The sequence below is a fragment of the Ovis aries genome, chromosome 12, assembly GCF_016772045.2.
Source record: "Ovis aries strain OAR_USU_Benz2616 breed Rambouillet chromosome 12, ARS-UI_Ramb_v3.0, whole genome shotgun sequence".
Classification (NCBI taxonomy): domain Eukaryota; kingdom Metazoa; phylum Chordata; class Mammalia; order Artiodactyla; family Bovidae; genus Ovis; species Ovis aries.
The window spans coordinates 57,602,297-57,623,180 of NC_056065.1; the positions used below are offsets into that span (position 1 = coordinate 57,602,297).

Sequence of the window (20,884 nt, forward strand, 5' to 3'; positions counted from 1 at the left end):
AAACTACATTCAATATTCTAGGTTTGGGCTCATCAGAAACATACAGAGGAGGCTAAGCATCGACCTCAGGGCTAAGAGTCCTCAGTGGTGCTAGGGGAAGTGATGGTGGTTTCTTTTCTCCACCTTGTCAGGCTGCAAATACACTTCAAGACTACAGTCCAAGCAATCACTCCGAGCGGGCTTTTGCCCTGATTTCCAGTTTCCCCTGCCCCACTGACTACTATTATTAGTTAGCATTTATTGACCCTTGTCTCCCCACACTCTCCTACTGAACACAGGTCAAGGTAGAAAATGGGTTCTCAGCACCCCAAATAAAGTATAAAAAGATGAAAAAAGCAACAGAAAATAGATAGTGGTGATAGTGGCCCAACAGGATGAATGTACTTAATGGCATTGAATTGTACACTTAAGAATGGGGAAAATAATCATTTTTATGTTACGTATATTTTATCACCATGAAAAATTTTTTAAAGTAAAATAGATTTAAAAATAAAGCAATGGACATGATAATGATTACTATTTTACCCTAGTTGTCTGTGCTCAGGGGAAAGCAAAGGTCTCACAGAGAGATGGTAACTGGGGATCAGGCAAAACTCCTTTATCGCAATCCTGCATTCCCCGAGTCTTTGTATTTCACCCTCTCTGACAGTGCTGGTGAAAACAAGCTTCTACTCATGTCAGTCTCACAAAGCTCGTGGAGCTCTGGGGGAGTGGTGCTAGGGTCTGCGTGTCTTCACGTGTCTCCAACAAAATCATCAGCTAAGAACTGTCTGTGGAATCCTCATGGTTGACGGTGGTAAGAAAAGGAAGCCTGATTCCCAGATCCCAGCTGAAGGCTCTGAACTCGTAAGCGGAGAGAAAGAAGAGATGGACGTCACTGGGATGGTGTAAATATGGAAATGCACAGTGACACGTCACCCATTTAATGTTCAGAATAGAACCACCCTTTAGCTCTGTCCCTCTAGACGAAATTGCTCTGCATCCTGTCTGCCTGAGTGGTAATATCCGGGAACTGGCTAATTCGCCATCCCCTCACTTACCCCTGGTTGGTTCCCCATTCATTCCGAATGCAAAGATGCTTGTGCACTGGATCCTTCATGTAACCTTCGTAGCAGAGGCATTCCCCTTAGAAGCAGGGTGAGGAAGAAGGAAAAGAAACACAAAGAAATTGATTGACATGTCTGTGTTGGAGAAAAGGTAATGATCAGATCAAACTCTAACAGTGGAAGGGATGAGGCCATAAATCCCATTAAGCCATACATTCCCATCTCCACTGACCATGCAAAGGAACACAGCACCAACCGTCCATTTTCACTACATGATGACTTTCACTAGTGGAGGAAACTCACATTTACACAGTGCCTGTTACATGGGCTCCGCAGACATAAAATCCAAGGACTGAGCAAGAGGCTTTTTCATCTTTATTTTCTCAGTGGCCAAATACTGCAAAGTACGTATTTCGTGTCCGACACTTTGTGACCCCGTGGACTGTAGCCCACCAGGCTCCTCTGTCCATGGGATTCTCCATGCAAGAATACTGGAGTGGGTTGCCATTTCCTTCTCCAGGGATCTTCCCAACCCAGGGATTGAACCCAGGTCTCCCGCATTGCAGGCAGACGCTTTAACTGCTAAGCCAGCAAGGAAGCCCCCATTAGATGATCAGTACATGTTTAAAGACCACATAAGTGAGTTATTTTATCAAATATTTCTAAGAAACTTGAGAAGTATGTATTATTAGCCATGTTACACTGATAAGGGAAACTGAGGCTCAGAAAAATTAAGGGATCCGCAGAAAGCTTTTAAATGGCAGAGTTAACATTTGAACCTATGTCTGTCTGACTATAGACCTTTTTCCCCAACAAAGCCCAAGAACAACTGCTGTATTTAGAGGAGGCCATTTATAGCTATTATGATTTTATAAGAACTCTAGGTTTTTAAATGAAAACAGCTATATATTTTTTTAACTTCTGGCTACACCCCGAGGAATGTGAGACCCTAGTTCCCCAACCAGGGATCTAGCTCATATCCCCTGTATTGGAAGGCAGCATCTTAACCACTGGCCGTGAAGTCCAAGGCTAATTATCTTTGTGCTGATAAACAGAAGGATCACCTATGTTTGTTTATGGTATCACTGTTTCATTACCATTAGTTACTCCGATAGGGTACCAAGAGGTGCACAGCCTCTCTGAAGTCATATGCAAAACCATAGTGTGTTTATGTGCATCTTTCCTCAGCCGCCTCCCATAACATTCATCAGATTTACCACCCAATCCAAGACCCCTCAAAAGATCAAGAATCATTGCTCTACTTAGAATGACTTTGAAGAAAATTGTAACTGTTTCCTCCTATTAATAATTCCTTAGGTGATGCGATGCATCCCTAAACTGCTGAGACCAGTTTCACTACAGCACCAGTACTGACTCTTTCACAGGCTGCTCCTTTAACTTGTAGGTAATGAAAGAACAGGGTGTGACTCCCTAAAACTTGGAAATTGCTATAAAGGCACCAGGCCCTACAGAGACAAGGGGTACAGTTTCTTTATCTCCTTGGGAAGAGATGCTCTAAAAGGACAGAGATGGCATAATAGCTTTGAGAGCTATTTCCTCTTTTCAAAGATAAAAAACAATAAAAATGAAGTGAAGGGGCCTCACAGATATGAGGGCAGGGATTGTGTAAGCTCTGAGCAAGAAGTTTTTGTTAAACTCTAAGCACAGACATTCTTGCCAACATTGCCCTATAAGCTACTGCCCAACAGAGTCTCACAACCAGATAATACTCATCGTCCTCTCCCGCACCTACTCAGTCAAGGTGCTCAGGAGTGGAGTGAAAATGAATAACTTCCTTTGTGAGGGATACAAAGGGAGCGTTAGAGCAATGCTTTGTCTCCTGGATGACAAATTTAGGTTTCCACGCGGGCCAGATTCACAACAGGCTCCAATTTACTGGCTTCGGAGGTGCTGAGCTGAATCTACGAATGGTCAGGGGGCTGGGAGTCAAACATAAGAAAGCACAGCTGATGATAAGGCTTCTGGTGAAGGCTGTTTCGCTGATAGAAGGAAAGAAAATGGACAAGGACCAGAGGAGGGCAAGAAGGGAAATACCGGGAGCTGGGCTTCATATCGTATCAGTTCCAAAGAAAGCATGGACTCTAGACTGAAAGTTACACAAGGGCAGGAATAAGCTAGTTTTTCCTCTTTTTGAATAGACCTTGTATAAATACTGTGCAATGGACAATAATAAACAAATTAATCAAAGTGTGCCCTAAATTTATAGATAACACCACCTCTCCCTAAGATGCCAATATCAAGCCAATTAATGGGTCAAGTGTCCAGATATGACTCTCCCTTAAGCAGATCATCTTTTAATTTCCTTGCGGACATTTAGGCATGGATATGATATTACAAAACAGGAAGTAATCTCAAGAGGTTGTCAAACCCATCACTCTGACTCTTAGAAAGCTCTTAGCTGGATGCCTTGCCTAGAATTAAAGACTAACAAAAGAGTGAATCCGTCCTCCACGCTTGATATCTAGTTACCACAAAATGCGTAGAAATAAATGCAGTAACAACCCAGAGTTCAAGCAGAGCTTGATTTTCCTAATGATGGCAATACCTACCATTTGTAGAGCACGTTTACCTTCCTCAAATTGCCTTCATAGTCATTATCCCCTTATGAGGTTTCCATCATTCATTACTATGTGGGGATACACTATTGACAACAAAAGCTTTTCTCCATACAATGGTACATGCAGCCCCAAATCAGAGTGACAGAGAGATGTTTCAAACATATCAGGTTAGAGTTTGAGGATTTCCAAAATTTGCCTCTTAAATCATCCTCATTTCTGGGACTCACCAAACTTTCCTCTTCTGTATTCCTCTTCAAAACCAGTTTGGCCATCTACATTGAAAGGAGTTCAGACTTGATGAGGAAAGTTGCTATGGCAACCAACTGCTAAATCTTGACTTTAAGAGGGGTTTCGTGCAAGCACAGGCTCTGACTGTTAGCTGTGAATTTTAAAGACCCCACAAGGGTGTTGGATGCCCTCCTAAGCTCGAAGTGTTACAGTCTCTGCATCTGCTGTGACAGATGGCAGGGAACACAGGACGTGCCGACTCTGGTGGTGTTCATAGGAATCCAATGGAGAGACGTGTCTCGGCCACGGAGAAGTGCCCAACCGCGAAGAAGCGTGCCCTGCAGGAGGCACTCAAAAGCAGCCACATTGCCAGAGAGCAGAACCCCACCCAAGAGATGATCCATGTAGGGCCTGGAGATGCTTACACTTGATCTACGCTTGACACCCTGAAGGCAGACACCTCGAGGTACCTTCCGTGATTTGCAGTGCCTTCGGTCATTTCCCACTCATTCCACAGACGGATGGAGCCACAAACCTCATTGAAGGGTTAAAGGAAGACCTTGAAGCCAGAGCTCCTCAGACATGACTGGGCTGAGCACAAGTTCTTTATGAAGTAAATACAGAGATCAATGCCAAAAAGCCCTGATCCTCTCCAACCTTCAGGTAGCTGCTGACTTTTATTTAAATGAATTGGGTATGCTTCATCCAAAAAGAGAAATCTTTGCAAGACATCTGGGAGTGAATAACATCTAATTGCCTGGTCTCCTCTTCTGGGCAGACATCAGGCTCAGAATCAAATAGCCACATGTGTCTCCAGGAGGACAGACAGAGGGAAATAAGCCAAAAGTATACCCTGAAGCAAAGTGCTTTAACTGAGCCACAGAAGGAGTCTGGGGTGAGTGGGCAATCCAGTGGGCAGGAACAAAATGGGAACTGTGGTACCCCGCCAAACTGGGTTCTGAAAACTAGGGAAGACTAGAGAAAGAGAGAGAGAAAGGTCTTCGTTCAGAGCGAGGAAAGGGGAAGAGAGGGCTAGAGTGAGTCTGGGAACTAGTCAATGCCCCTCACCAGATTTTACACACTTCTTCCAGGATGGGATTGGCCTACACAAAGGTCTGGGACAGAAGGAATTTCAGTGACCATCTTGGGTGGTGATTAAAACTTGATTTAGCTTGGAAGCCCATCCTCCTTGCAGACTCATAAAAGCTACATATCCTGAAAAGGGCAATGAAGGTCTGTGGCCAGAAATGATGGGGGCTGTGAAATCCAGCAGGTGTGTGAAGCCTCCACAGCTGCCCATATGGCAGAACAAAGGCCAGGAATGGAGCAGAGAGAGAGAAGTTGCTGAAGCTAGTCAGTCTGCATTGCCATCAGAAAACCAACAACCAAAATATAGCTGCCAAAAAACCCTTAGAAAGTATAGAAAAAGTTGATGCCTGGCTGGATCCAGGCAGGATACAACTTCAATAGTTTTCTGTTAGCCCCACGTGATCAGAGACACACCCAGGGTCACCAACCTGGGAGGATCTGGGAGAGAAAGTCAGCATGTGGTTGCCAGAGGGCTTCCAGGCTAGGAGCTTTAGGTACATAATGTCCTGCCCAAATAGCACAGTGGGAGAATGGCAAGGGGAGGCTGGAACAGAAAATGGATCTCAAGTTTCTTCTAGCTAGGCCTTCTGCAGATTTCTGACCCATCTCTAGGTCTGTGTAGCCACTCTCCATAAACCATGCCAGGGCGACATAAAGAGGGCATAACAATGTTTATTTTTCCTCTGTCCTTTTTCTCCTTCCCCGGTGTGTTATTTTTCTATAGCCACCATAAAAAAATTACCACAAACTTAGTGGTTTAAAACAAGAGAAATTTACTACCTTGCAGTTCTGCAGGTCAGAAATCTGATGTCAGTCCCACTGGGCTAAAAACAAGGTGTCCATAGGGCTGTGTTCCTTTCTAGAGGCTTGAGGGGAGAATCATTTTCCTTGCCTTTTCCACCTTCTAGAGGATGCCTGCATTCACTGGTTCCTCAGCCTTCAAACCCAGCAATGGCTGGTGGAGTCCTTTTTATGTCGTATCACGCTGGCCTCTTCTCCCTCCCTCTTCCACTGTTAAGCACTCTTGTAATTTCATTGGGCCTACTTGATTAATTCAGGATACTCCCCTTATTTTAAGATCAGATGTCCAGCAACCTTAATTTCATCAGCAACTTGAATTCATTTTTGCCAGGTAACATTAACACTTTAACAGGTTCTTCAGATTAGGAAGTGAACATATTTGGGGGCCCATTACAACACCTGAGCCCTGAAGAATTGATGCTTTCAAATTGTGGTGCTGGACAAGACTCTTTCTTGAGAGTCCTATGGACACCAGGGAGATCAAACCAGTCAATCCTGAGGGAAATCAACCCTGAATATTCACTGGAAAGACTGATGTTGAAGCTGAGGCTCCAATACTTTGTCTACCTGATGCAAAGAGCTGACTCATTGGAAAAGACCCTGATGCTGGGAAAGACTGAGGGCAGGAGGAGAAGGGGACGACAGAGAATGAGATGGTAGGATGGCATCACTGACTCAATGGACACGAGTTTGAGCAAGCTCCAGGAGATAGTGAAGGACAGGGAGGCCTGGCGTGCTGCAGTCCATGGGGTCACAAAGAGCTGGACACGACTGAGCGACTACACAACAGCCTACCCCACCTGGTACTTCTGTGCAGGTGATGAGTAAACACACACTTAAGTCCGGAACACGTTGGAAGGATGCCTAAGGAGAGCTTCAGGCTCTAAGGGAGCCTTTGCAGTGACTGAGCACCAGTGCTGGCGTGTGTGTTTGTGTGTGTGAAAAAGTATATACATGCACTTGCACAGTTCTACCCATCCACATGGGCAGAGCCCTCAGCATGGCTGGGAAAGCACATGTCCCAACACTATGGCATTTCCAAGTGAGTTAGCTGGAGGACTGCAAAAATAACGTGGGCTTGACTTGCAGCCAATTCCCACACTCAGCTCCTTGGAGAAAGGCTCTAGGATAGAGTGTGGGAGGCGATAAAGTTTCTTGCTGATGAGCGTGTGGGATGACCACATCATCCCCTGCACAGACAGAAGCAGGGCAGGAAGGGGGAGGATTTCCAACCCCAGCCTTGATGGAAATGGAAGTCTCTGCAGCCATCATTTCCCAGAGGCTACCCTGAATGAAGATATTGCACCTTAGTTCTGTTTTAACCTCCATCCCTGGCTTTCCAGTTGGAATTTCAATAATTGCCGTAAATACTGGGAAGCCACTGGCAGGGGAGGGTCTTCCCAAAGGCATTTGCAGTGAGGATTAGCAATAAGACATCAGGAGGGGCTGAAGAGGTGATGGGAGCTTCGCTGTGGACAAGTAGCTTTTTCAGTTTCCAGCTTGGGAAACAGGGATGTCCAGCAATGGTGACTGGTAAATAGTGTTACAGCGACAGGTGTGTTGGCTTTGACCTTTACAACCCCACTTGTGCTCCGATTTCATGGTGGATAGAACACCAACTCTGCCTGCGGCAGCCATGGGACTTCAGGCAAGACATGTACTTCTTAGGGAATTCGAGCACTGACCTAAAGTAAGGAGGGGTTTATCTCTAAGACCAACCAAGCTTAAAACATCAATCCCTCTTTCCACATGTTATTCAAAGAGCTTCCTGTTCTTTAAAACCTCAGGTGAAGCTTCCAAGACCCTCTGGAGGTCACGCTTCTCTCAGAAGTGACTTTAACAAGTGAGATTGGCCAGGGTCTCCTCATGTAGGTCAGAGGGGGCCAGAGACTACTCAGTCGCCTGGAGAGGCCCCACCACTGAGATAAGCCCACTTTTCTCTCCTGAGCACGCTGGCTTTTGGGCATGGTGCACAGCCCATCTGTCTGGTTTGGTGTTTGCCTGACAGCGTGGGAGGAGCATGAAGTAAGCACAGTCTTAGACATCAGATGTTTAAAATGCTGTGCTTTCTCCTCCATATGGGGGCCTAGAATCTCTGTGATGGGCCCACGTAACAACAACTTTCAGACCTAAGAAGGTGAACTTTTGATGCTGCGGTTACCTGTTATTCCCCCAGAGAGCTGCAGCAATGGATTATAACAGAAGTAAGAGCTAGGTCTCTTGGAGGCAACTTCTACTGGTATCCTTACAGCCTGGCACCTGACTGAGATGCATCTGTATGTGTGTGTTTACGTGTGTGTGTGTGTCTCTATGTGCATGTGTATAGGAGGAGGAAGAAGAGGGGGTGGTACATGAGGTACAGAGAGCTGGAGGAGCCGGCCCTAGACTCCAAGTATGTTTCACTTGGGGGTCTTGGATGTCAGCACATCCCCTTCCCTGGTTCTAAGGCATCTTACCATGCCTCTGGTAAGGAGAAAAGGAAAGATATGCCCATCTGAATGCAGAGTTCCAAAGAATAGCAAGGAGAGATAAGAAAGCTTTCCTAAATGATCAATGCAAAGAAATAGAGGAAAACAATAGAATGGGAAAGACTAGAGATCTCTTCAAGAGAATGAGAGATACCAAGGGAACATTTCATGCAAAGATGGGCTCAATAAAGGGCAGAAACAGTATGGACCTAACAGAAGCAGAAGATATTAAGAAGAGATGACAAGAATACACAGAAAAACCATACAAAAAATATCTTAATGATCCAGATAACCACGATGGTGTGATCACTCACCTAGAACCAGACATCCTGGGGCACAAAATCAAGTGGGCCTTAGGAAGCATCACTATGAACAAAGTTAGTGGTGGTGATGGAATTCCAGTTGCTATTTCAAATCCTAGAAGATGATGCTGTGAAAGTGCTGCACTCAATATGCAAACAAATTTGGAAAACTCAGCAGTGACCACAGTTGGAAAAAGTCAGTTTTCATCTCAATGCCAAAGAAAGGCAATGCCAAAGAATGTTCAGACTACCACATAATTGTACTCATCTCACGTGCTAGTAAAGTAATGCTCAAAATTCTCCAAGCAAGGCTTCAACAGTATGTGAACTAAGAACTTCCAGATGTTCAAGCTGGATTTAGAAAACACAGAGTAACCAGAGATCAAATTGCCAACATGCATTGGAAAAGAAAGGGAATTCCAGAAAAACATCTACTTCTGCTTCATTGACTACACTGGAGGCTTTGACTGTGTGGATCATAACAAACTGGAAAATTCTTAAAGAGATAGGAATACCAGGCTACCTGACCTGCCTCTTGAGAAACCTATATGCAGGTAAGGAAGCAACAGTTAGAACTGGACATAGAACAACAGACTGGTTCCAAATTGGTAAAGGAGTATATCAAGGTTGCATATTGTCACTCTGCTTATTTAACTTCTATGTAGAGTACATCATGAAAAATGTCAGGCTGGGTGAAGCACAAGCTGGAATCAAGATTGCTGGGAGAAATATCAATAACCTCAGATATGCAAATGACACCACTCTTAAGGCAGAAAGGCTGGCTTAAAACTCAACGTTCAAAAAATGAAGAGCATGGCATCTGGTCCCATCCTTTCATGGCAAAGAGATGGGGAAACAATGGAAACAGTGACAGACTTTATTTTCTTGGGCTCCAAAATCACTGCAGATGGTGACTGTAGCCATTAAATTAAAAGATCCTTGCTACTTGGAAGAAAAGCTATGACCAACCTAGAGAGCATATTAAAAAGCAGAGACATTAATTTGCCAACAAAGGTCAATCTAGTCAAAGCTATGGTTTTTCCAGTAGTCATATATGGATGTGAGAGTTGGACTACAAAGAAAGTTCAGTGCTGAAGAATTGATGCTTTTGAACTGTGGTGTTGGAGAAGACTCTTGAAAGTCCCTTGGACTGCACAGAGATCAAACCAGTCAATCATAAAGGAAATCAGTCCTGAATATTCATGGAGGGACTGATGCTGAAGCTGAAACTCCAATACTTTAGCCACCTGATGCGAAGAACTGACTCATTGGAAAAGACCCTGGTGTTGGGAAAGATTGAAGGCAGGAGGAAAGGGGATGACAGGGAATGAGAAAGTTGGATGGCATTACAGACTCAATGGATATGGGTTTGAGCAAGCTCCGGGAGTTGGTCGTGGACAGGGAGGCCTGGTGTGCTGCAGTCCATGGGGTCGCAAAGCATTGGACACTAGCAACTGAACTGAACTGAACCATGCCTCTGAGAAGGAGCTATCTGTGTACTGCATCTACTGGAACTTTATGCTGCAAAGTCACTTCAGTCTTGTCTGACTCTGTGTGACCCCATAGACAGCAGCCCACCAGGCTCCCCCATCCCTGGGATTCTCCAGGCAAGAACACTGGAGTGGGTTGCCATTTCCATCTCCAATGCATGAAGGTGAAAAGAGAAAGTGAAGTCGCTCAGTCGTGTCTGACTCTTAGCGACCCCATGGACTGCAGCCTACCAGGCTCTTCCGTCCATGGGATTTTCCAGGCAAGAGCACTCGAGTGGGGTGCCATTGCCTTCTCCAAGGTCTTTATAAAGATTATCATAGATGATCTCCTTCTACAATGAAAGTGCAAAGCAACCTGGGATGAAGGCTCCATATTCCTGGTATCTTGCAGCTCAAGAAGCACTGTGAACATCCCAGTGCATACTGTGTCTGAATTCAAACCCTCTCTCAGAGCAGTCCCAGCCCCACTGGATAATATAACAGCCTGAAAGATGTCTATACCCTTTGGCCCAGTAATCTGTCTTCTAAGATTTATTTGAAGAACATGACTTCAAATGTGCCCTACATTTATGTGGAAAGATATTCATTTTAGTAGTATTTGTAAAATTAAAAATTTAATGCATCCTAAATGTCAAATAATATAGGACTATTTAAATGAGCTATGATACAGACATACAATAGAATACCAAATGGTCATTAGAAATTACATTATTGAGGATTATTTAGCGTTTCTCGAAAATTCCCATGATAGAATGTGTGAAAAAAATCAAAAAAATTTTACAGGACTTAGTGTGCTTACAAACCTCTAAGAATCAGTCACTGTAAAAGATCAGAAGGGAGGACATTAAAATTTTTAAATGATTTCTCCAGGAGATAGAATTATAGATAAGAATCATTTTCTTCTATACGCTTTTCTAAATTTTCCAAATTTTCTGCAATAAACAAGCATAATGATTTCAGACCCCATAGCTGATATCCCCTGACTGCAGGGAAATGGGCTGTGGAGGTCATCCTGAAATTATCTGTGGGGCTTATGGCTATAGTCAGGATGCTTCTGAGGCTTCTGCCAGAAGATGACCCACATTTCAAGCCAACACACTCAGGGGCCCAACCACATGCTTCCAGTCTGCACAGCCTTGGCTTCCAATGATAATGGGTCAATCAGGAGGGGTGGCCTGGATTTTGAGGGGGTGATTGCAAGAGGCATGAACTCTGACAGTTACCCGCTGCCCGATGCTCCTGCCTACCAGTTTCAGGGTCGCATTGGTGTTCACAGGGGTCCAGGAGCCGCCGGGCACAGAGGTCCATGGCCCAGGGTCCACTGGAGTTCTGCTGAGAGAAGAGAACCACTTGGGCAGGGTTCAGCCAGTCACTGGCATCCAGCTGGCTCCCCTCCAGCAAGATGAAGCGGCTCCCTGCAGGGCGAGAGAGAGGACATGTGCTTGTGTGTGCACATAACACCCACCACCGACCCCTCGACATACACACACATGCATCACAGAAGACAGAATAAGGGATGCTCTGCAGATTAGCACCAACCCAAGGTCATTACTTCTGCTAATCCTGGGCCACAGTGAGTCACAGAGCAAGGAGTCAGCAGACAGATGCTCAGCCACCTCTTGGACCTCCTGCCACATCATCCCTTGCTGACTCGCCCCATCCCATCTCTACTAGGGTGGACCCAAGGGATAGAGGGACAGAGCAGCTCTGTGATGGCTGTGGCATGGCTCCATCAGACCCAGCCGCAGGCGCTGGCACTTATCCAAGGAACAGGGACCTGCTGCCTGTCGTCAGTTGCCATGAAATAGCAGGCTCTCTAACCCCCTGGACAGTCCCCACCTGTTTTCAGCCCTTAACAGCAACTGAGAGAACAGACATTAACAAGTCAATTAGGTGCTCTGGGCTTTACTAATTCAGGGACTCTCCAAACCTATATTATTCCTTCATTATATTGGGGTTCCCCTGGGTGAAAGTAAATTATTGCTTCAGCTTGCTAGGCTCATAGCAAGTTACTGCAATTAGGAATTTCTCACCAGGCATACCAATTGGAAACATGACTGATACTTCAACACTCAACTATTTCACTTAGCTTTTCCCCATTCAAAGGCTAAGAGAATCTTGGTGGCTATGTACCTATAGCCAGTAAGCTCTGTATTTATCCACCAAGTGAAGTGAAGGTGCTCAGTTGTGTCTGACTCTTTTCCTGGACTGTAGCCTACCAGGTTCCTCTGTCCATAGGATTTTCCAGGTGACAGTACTGGAGTGGGTTGTCATTTTCTTCTCCAGGGTATCTTCCTGACCCAGGGATTGAACCCAGGTCTCCTGCATTGTAGGCAGATGCCTTACCGTCTGAGACAGGTGCTTATTGAAAAGCAAACAGAAATGGGCACAGAGAGGAGAGAGTGATCTGCTCTTTTTTTAAAAAAAAAAACCTGTTTTCTGATTGCATCAGAAATGGACATGAACTTGGGCAAACTCCAGGAGATGGTGACGGACAGGGAGGCCTGGCGTGCTGCAGTCCATGAGGTCACAAAGAGTCGGACACAAATGGGCAACTGAACAACACAGCAATCTGATTTCATTGGTGGACAATCTAATTTTGTCCTCTGTCTATCTTATCTGGGTATATATTTTTTTCTCACTAATAGTAATAGCTCAGAGTGGACCCTGGCTTGTCTGTATCTTTCCTGCCCACCCTGAAGCCTTCCTCTCTGGGTGGGGGCAGAGAAATGGCATCCTCAGAGGTGGGCTTACCATCAGCGATGAGGTGCTCGGGGACGTGCAGGGTGATTCTGACCACGAGGGGGCAGCTGACGTGAGAGGCGCACACAAGGCCAATCACGCAGCTGGTGATGCTGATCAACGTCAAGGTCGTCTTGTTCACAGGACTTCGGGGAGAGCCCACTGAAAACAAGACCAAAGCAAAGCATTTGGTGGTAAGAATCTTGGCAGCGAAGGGCCTTTTGCTGCCCGACCTGGCAAATAGGGGAGGGAGCGTGCAAACACAGGCCAGGTGGGAGATGTGTCCAGTCCATGAGCTTCAGGGAACTGAGGGGACTGGGCCACAGGTGGTCGTCAGCGTGAACAGCGGTCCGTCGTGTGCAAGTTCCTGTGCATGTCTCCTGAGCCAGGTTCACAAGGGAAGTCATAAAGGAGGGCACTGCCGCCCGCTACTCCGCTGGCTGGCGGGCTCTAACCTCTTGCTCAAGGGTGGTAGGAAGGCTTTCACCCAACGCTGGAAGTCCCTGCACTTCCCATGGTTTTCCACAGAGGGTGCTCTCACAAACCAGCTCCTCCACTCCTGGAGCTCAAACCACCTCCCACCCCTAGGCAGGCGTCCTAGGGCCTGGAAGGAAGAAAGCAAGGAAAGCTGGCTCTTGTCACACCTGAATGCTCTCCCTAGTCCTGCAGTCCTTGGGGTATGGTTATAAACAGAAGCTTAGAGATAAAATAAGAAAGCTGAGGGATAAGAAACATGTCCAGGTAGGTAGGGACAGGGCTAGAAGGGAGGTTTTGGGGGTGTGTTTGTTGTTTGGGAGTTAACAAGAGGGACCTTTCATAGATGTGGGAACTTAAGAAAGCAAGGCAAGCTGCCAATAAAATGTGTGGATCCTATGGAATTATCTTATAGTCTGTGTAAGCATTTATTACTGGAAATGTGCTCAGTGTTTTTACATACATGACGTTAAACATTTGCTTCCTGACGATACGTTTATGAGTCTGAACAGAAACTGCCCACTTTACAGATAAGGGGAATAAGGCTCAAAGGGATCAACTTAACAGCGACAGTTAACACTCAGGCAGTGTAGCTACGTGTCAGGCACCAGTGCCCAGGGTCTTCCATAGTTTACATCATTTAACAGGGATGCAGCCTAATGAGGCAGCGCCCATAGAAATACTGTACAGAGAGGCCACAGGGCAAGTCTAGAGTCAAGCTGCTACTAGGGAGGGGAGCCAGAATTAGCACACCTGTCCAGCAAGGCTACGACCCCCAGACAGTTGACTATTCCCTCGCTGGGCCCAGTGAGGTCTTTGGAACCATTGTTCTCAGGAACACAGGGAAAGATTTGGACTCTGGATGCACACATCTTTTACGGGAGCAGGTTCCCTGAGTGGGTGTGTTGGCAATAGCTGGGAAGGAAAGATTTCAGAATTGCAGATGGCCTCTGGATTCCCTGTCCCTTGTTATCTGGAGATATTCTATTCATGTGAGTATACTTCAAGATGGAGCCTGTTTCCCACACTTATACACTCGACCTCCAGCCCACACCAGGCCCGAGCAGCAGATAGATACACTACTAGAATGGCCCTCAGGCACTCAAATGCAATGCCCAGAACTAGGCTCTCCACCTTCCCTCCAGTCCTGCTCTCCTGTCCACCTCCACTGCCCAGTGAATGGCACTGCCATCTCCTTGGTTTCCAAGTTCAAAAACCCCATCATGTCTAACTTTTCCTTCTCTCATAAGCCACGCCCTCCCTGCCACAGGTATGTCTGAAATTTCTCTTACTCCACCCTCTGCCTCCCTGCCTGTGCCCATCATCTCACCCAGTCTCCCTGGTCAACACCCCACCCCTCCCCTACTCTCATCTACTCCAGCCTCCACGCTGCCCTGGAGGGATGGTTCAAAAAGCTAAGCAGACCAGCGACTTGGCTCTTTAAAAACCCTCCATGACTCCAACTGAAGTGTCAGGTCCAAGTCCTCCAGTCGAGGCAGTGGACTTTCTCCTGATCTTCCAGCCTTGTCTCTGAAGCAAACCACAGCCTTGCGCCAGAAGCTTGATTCTAGTAAACCGTTCACTGCGCTCTGACTCGACAATTATAGTTTATGTCCCTGTGACTTTGCACATATTATTTCCTCCTCCACAGAGTGCCATTTTGTCACCTTGTCATCCTATTCTTCAGGTCTCAGCTCAAACAATATCTCCCTGTAAACACTTCCCTGAAGCCTTCAAGAAGAGATTCTCACCCATTCCTTGCTCTCCCTCCAGCCCTCCTGCGCCCTGCTGTTACAGCCCTCCTCACACATTGCTATCACTGTTCACAGGCACTTGCCACTGCTCTCCTGCGACAGCGACGACTTGTTGCCCAGCCTTTTGTCTCTCTGGTCCTTCTGCAGCATCAACCCATCACCTAGCATCTCTGCTGGACTTCACAATTTCCAGGGGTTCCCTTTGACCTACAGTGGTGGTGGCTGTTTAGTCGCTAAGTCGTGTCCGACTCTTACCACCCCATGGACAGTAGCCTGCCAGGCTTCTCTGTCCATGGTGTTCTCCAGGCAAGAATACTGGAGGGGATTGCCATTTCCTTCTCCAGAGGATCTCCCCAACCCAGAAATCGAACTCAGGTCTCCTGAATTGTAGGCAGATTCTTTACCAACTGAGCTATAAGGCTTAAATGCATTTGACCTACAGAACCAAGTGCAAACCCAGTAAATGGTTGGCATGGTCCTCTGGCAGCTAGCCTGTTACCCACCCACATCCCTCATCTCCTGGTGTGCCTATTTATTCAAATCCTAGATTACAACTGCCATACTGAACTCCTTTCCCTTGCTTGAAAATGCCATGTTCTTTTGTGCTTTCACGGCTTTGTATCTGCTCTTTTCTTCTACTGAAATGCCCTTCCCCTAGACTTTTCTCTTTCAAGAAATTCTATACATTGTATACAAACCGAGGCTAATTATTTTCTCCTTTTTTGTCTCCTTTTGCTGCCAGGTAGAATTAACTGTTCTCTCTTCTGAGTACTCATTTACTTTATTTATATTATTAAATTAAGCCTTATCATTGTGCCATGTTTTCATGTTTCTACTACCAACCACAAAGCCTGACCCATGGCGTGTGGGTTATAAAATTTCCTGCTGGCCTGATTGATGTATCCAGTTCAATTCAACAAAAACTGGCGAGCATCTATTACAGGCAAAATCCCTCACTAGGCACTTTGGAAAAATAAATTAGACATGCCCATCCGTAAGAAGCTTACAGTCTAGTTAATCGCAACAAACAGTTGATTCACTAGGAGAGCCTGGTATTTTAAAAGGAATAGTTTTATGCTGCAAAGAAACTCATTCTAATTCATTACTATAGATTTTCCTAAGCAGGGTTTTATTAAAGCAGAAACCTACCCTGCTTTGCTGTGGCCTAGGGTCGATGGGCCTAGGTCAACTCTTTGCTATACAGAAATATGTGATGAGGCTCAAAGGTCCATATTCTTACCTCAGGGATACTGGGACATCAGAGATTAGGTGGCCCAGAGCCCCAGTGATCTCTTAAGGAAAGTGGTGGGAAGAACTTTGTACTGATAGCAGCAGAGCCTGTAGAAACCGGAACTAAGGAATTCACAGAGCTTCTCTCAATCTCTGGGAAGAATTTCTCAGTATGTCATGAACTTGAGTGGAGGTGGGAGAGAGCCAAAAGATAGATGTCTGCTGGGGGACATTGGTTGATTACTGGTTGGGGGAAAGGTTACTGACTATAACACAAGGTGATGTCAAATACCCTGCAATATATCTCCAGGGGCCCCTGTCTAAAATTACTTAAGATGAAATGCTGTAGAAACCCCAAGGTTCCACTGTGGAGAGTTCTAACAGCAATACAGTAGAGATCTCATAATGCCTTGTCAGTCACTGTAAGAGAACATTATAATATAACTTAGCCCTGTGCATGAGGTATTGCTCACCCATTTAACATGGAAACGGAGGCTCAGAGAAGTTGCTGTCCTTATCCAATATCACACAGCAAGTAAATGGTGAAGCTGATTGGTGTCTGAACACAGACCTCCCTCAGCGATGATGACAGTGAGACTTCAAGGTCAAAGGCAGTAGCAGCCACAGCTGCAACAGCCACACCTGAACATCAGCCTCTGAACATCAGGGTGGAGAGGCGTGGGCTGTGGCTACAACTCTATCGATGCTGAGAATGAACGAACCAAGCCAGGTCCTGCCAGGAGAAGGGAGGGGACTTGGACAGTGGGGGTCCTGTGATTCTTCTGGGTGGATGATTAAAGGCCCAAAACCATTACACATGTTTTTTCGGGCCACATGGTTCCTCAACTATCCCACACCCTAAGCCCTGCCTGTCTCACTCAATCTCAGGATAGCTGGGTAAGCACAGGTACATATGTTGTCTATTTTTCACATAACACACTTTATCAACTTTATTTCCTGTGTCTAACAGCAAAATACGACTCCTGAGGCTTCCGGAAGGAATTGAGAGTCTTCTGATCAAGAAACAGCCTTTCAAACAACCTGGAAACCTGTTTGAGAGTGCCCTTATCTGGGAGAGATGATTCTCTGAAGTCTTCCACTCTGGCTCTTCCTTCCTCCTTACGAGGAAACGCTAATCTTCCTGCAGAAACTGGCTTTAGTCGCCAGAGCCCCCACCTAGACTCAGCACCTCTGCAGCTCTTCGTCTCGCCCCTCCACTGCCCCTCTCTCTCCACTTTCCCCTCCAGCCTTCCTACCTCTACTGCGCCTTCGGCTCCGTGAGGGGTCGGTGTAAAAGGTCAGTTGGGGGTCATTTTCTGCCTCCGTGCTAGAATCCCCTTCAGGGTTCAGGAAGGCGGAACCAGCTGTAGTAAAAAGACAAGAGCAAAGAAACAGTGTCTTCAGTTTTGTCTTCATGACACCAAATCACTGGGCAAGCTCAAGGGGAAAACGAGAGCAGGGTGAGTGACAGTCTGGGAGGAGGAGCCACGGACACTAGCGCTTCCAGATACACAGATGTGTTGGAGAAGCGGATCTTTACGGGACGGCCACCACTGGAGCCCTACCTCCACGCAGCCCATCCTCCTACCGAGGAGGGCCACCTGCCAGAGAAGGACGCAGGGGGACAAGGGAAAAAGGGAAACTGTCTTCATTACACGTCATGATTCTGGCGGATAGAGACTGGAATCAGGTCTTAAGGGGCACATGTCCATATGTCTTAATATCTATGTTTATTCTGGTTCTAGGTTCAATATATATTCAACATGACAAAGAGAGAAAAAAGACAAAAGACCCCAAAATGCATAAAAGGAACAACCTTGATGTCCTCTAAATCGGAGAAAGACTCTGTGAACATTTGATGAATGCACCTTGTCTTTTTTTCTGATACAGAAGCAGATAAAGGTTTTTTAAAAATTCCCCTTAGAAATGGCATTCTGCTGTACCTTCTATTTTATAGCATCATTTCCTCCATTGAATAGATGGTGGGCTACTTTCCATATTAACAGATAGAGATAGATCTACAGCATCATCTTAAGTCAGCGGACAGGAGACAGATGTGCAAGTAGTTAAGCAGTTCCCCACTGATGGACACTTAAGCTATTTCCAATTTTTGGCTCTTTTAAACAATGTTGTGATGAACAGTCTTTTACACACATCTTTGCACACTTGTCCAATTATTTACGAAGGATAAATTCTCTCCAATGAAATTACTTGGTCAAAAGAGTTGTATGTATTTACATTTTTGGTAAGTAGCACTCAACAGGCCTGCAGAAATACTGCTCAGGGACTTCCCTAGTGGTCCAGTAGTTAAGAATCCACCTTCCAGTGCTGGGGAGTGTGGGTTCGGTCCCTGATCAGGGAGCTGGGAACCCACAAACCATGGGGAGACTAGGTCTGTGTGCCATCAATGAGGATCCCACATGTTGCATCTGGGACCTGACACAGCCAAATAAATTTTTTTTTTTAAAGAAATACTTCCCAAATACAGTCATCTTAGCCATGCCTGAGACGGGGTCAAGGATATTAATGGCCCTGCCTCCCCTGATATTAAGGAAGCCACCGGCAACCCCTCGAATAAGATATGGATACCTCTTGCTTTGTTGTTGATCCTCTTTCTCTGGCTACTCGAGGTGTGAGAGAGCAGAGTGGCCTGCTGGTGGTTGGAGTCCACAGGGCTGGTGGCGATGATGTTATCTTTATACTTGTTCATCAGTGACAGCTTGGCATTGTCACTTCCTGTATAAGGAAAGGTCAAGGCAGAAACTTGAAGAGAAAAAGTGGAAAGAAAGTGAGAGCAAGGAAATCTGCATGAACCAGGTAGAGAGTGTTTCATAGAAATTGAAATGGGAAAGCTTTAAAGGGAGAGACTGGAAGAGATTAAAATACTTCTCTTTGATTTCTAGGGGATGACAGAGTTATAAGAGAATGCATGAAGAAAGGAAATCCAATTCAACCACTTCTGTATTGACAGGGTCCCCATGTGTGGCCGTTTGGTGAGAGAGAGACTGCAGATTTCTTTCCTTTGGTAAGAACAAGGTTTGACAAAAATTTGAATTTCAGTGCATTCAGACAGAACTTGCCCCCTCTCTGTCATCCCAGTCTGCACCATTCCCTATTGTCTGACAGCCGGTTCTCTCACATATTCGTGCTATTTGCCTGTTCCCCGAGTCTCTAGTCATATGGCTACTCAGTGGGCTTAGCACTATGGCAGGTGCTATGAAAAATAAGAGGTATTAAAGATATGTCCCCGTACTCTCCAGGAATTTCTGACTTTAAATCTTATAAAGTCATTCCTAGTCTTAGGGAATCTTCTCTAGATAAGCAGAATGGAAACCTCCATAATGCCATTTCACTCTTTTCAAGCCCCACTGAAAGTCCATACATTGTAAGCAAGATTCATTTCAAAAAATGTCTTCTCCAAAGATAATTGGGCAGTTCCTTGAAGGATCATTGCCTTGGGATTTTATCAACAGATAGTTGTTATTTATAGAAGTATGAGAGAAAGAGGCTATAAATGAAAAGTACAGTCTTTTCCTCTCTGCATTTTATCGACCTTGGACTTGCTCAGCCACATTAGGTCCAAGACTCTTTTATACTCAGTGTTTCACAGATACACAAAGTGTCTAAGGTCAAATGGTTTGCTTGCTTTCCTTCATTTTCTTTGAAGAAGTACATCTCTTGTTAAGACCACAGAGGTTATAGGCAAGGCAGAACAACTTTCCCAGGCCAAAGTCTCAGGAGTCATAGGAAAGAACAGATAATCTCTGTCCCCTCCATGTCAATGGAAAATTAAATTGCCCACGCAAACATAGTACATGCAAAAATGTCATACACATCTTTCTTGCTATCTCTTATTTCCCTGAGGATTGCTCATTGCATATGAAAAAGCTTCTAACCCACTCTTCTTTTGGATATAAAAGTACCTCTGCTTCCTAGCCTAGATGTCCATCAACAGATGAATGGATAAAGACGTGGTAGATATGCACAAAGGAATATTACTCAGCCATAAAAAAGAACAAATTGAGTCAGTTCTAGTGAGTTGAATGAACGTAGGACCCAGAGTAAAGTAAGTCAGAAAGAGAAAAACAAATATCATATATTAATGCACATATATGGAATCTAGAAAAATGGTATTGATGAAACTGTTTGCAGGAATGTAATGGAGACACAGATAGAACAAACTTGTGGACACAGTAGGGGAAGGAGAGAGTGGGATGAATGGAGAAAGTAGCATTGACATATATATACCACCATGTGTGAAACAGATAGCTGGTGAGAAGTTGTTACGTAACATATGGACAGCCTGGTGCTCTTTGACTACCTGGAGGGATGGGATGGGGGCAGGGGAGGGAGGCTCAAGAGGGAGGCAATAAATGTCTAATTATGGCTGATTCGCCTTGTTACATGGAAAAAACCAACACAACATTGTAGAGCAATTCTCTTTCGATTAAAAAATAAATTAAAAAAGTTTTTTTCAAAGTATCTCTATTTTCAGTGCCAAATGGAAATGGAGAGGGATCCAATTTATCCTTGTTCTGACTTTCTATATTAGAAGACAGCTCCCATCATCGCAGGAGAAAGCTTACTCTTCTTGCCCACTTGGGAAAGGGCCCTGGCACATCTCAATATGTATGTATGACAACCAACCATGAAATTAGAGAACAGCTGTTCCCTAGCGCCC

At 45.4% G+C, this 20,884-nt stretch overlaps 1 protein-coding gene across 3 annotated transcripts in view; it reads right to left on the minus strand.

The window, feature by feature from the left end:
- ASTN1 (astrotactin 1) overlaps positions 1-20,884 on the minus strand; it is a 361,638-nt gene that overhangs the window by 178,479 nt on the left and 162,275 nt on the right. For 2 of the 3 annotated variants that reach the window (XM_042229137.1, XM_042229135.1), the window contains exons 4-8: positions 18,793-18,939; positions 17,460-17,567; positions 12,758-12,907; positions 11,227-11,418; positions 1,041-1,125 (exon numbers count right to left, since the gene is read on the minus strand). In XM_042229137.1, the coding sequence (XP_042085071.1) occupies positions 1,041-1,125; positions 11,227-11,418; positions 12,758-12,907; positions 17,460-17,567; positions 18,793-18,939 (682 nt within the window). The remainder of the gene's footprint in view (positions 1-1,040; positions 1,126-11,226; positions 11,419-12,757; positions 12,908-17,459; positions 17,568-18,792; positions 18,940-20,884) is intronic. The other variant, XM_015099329.3, reaches the window with a different exon arrangement.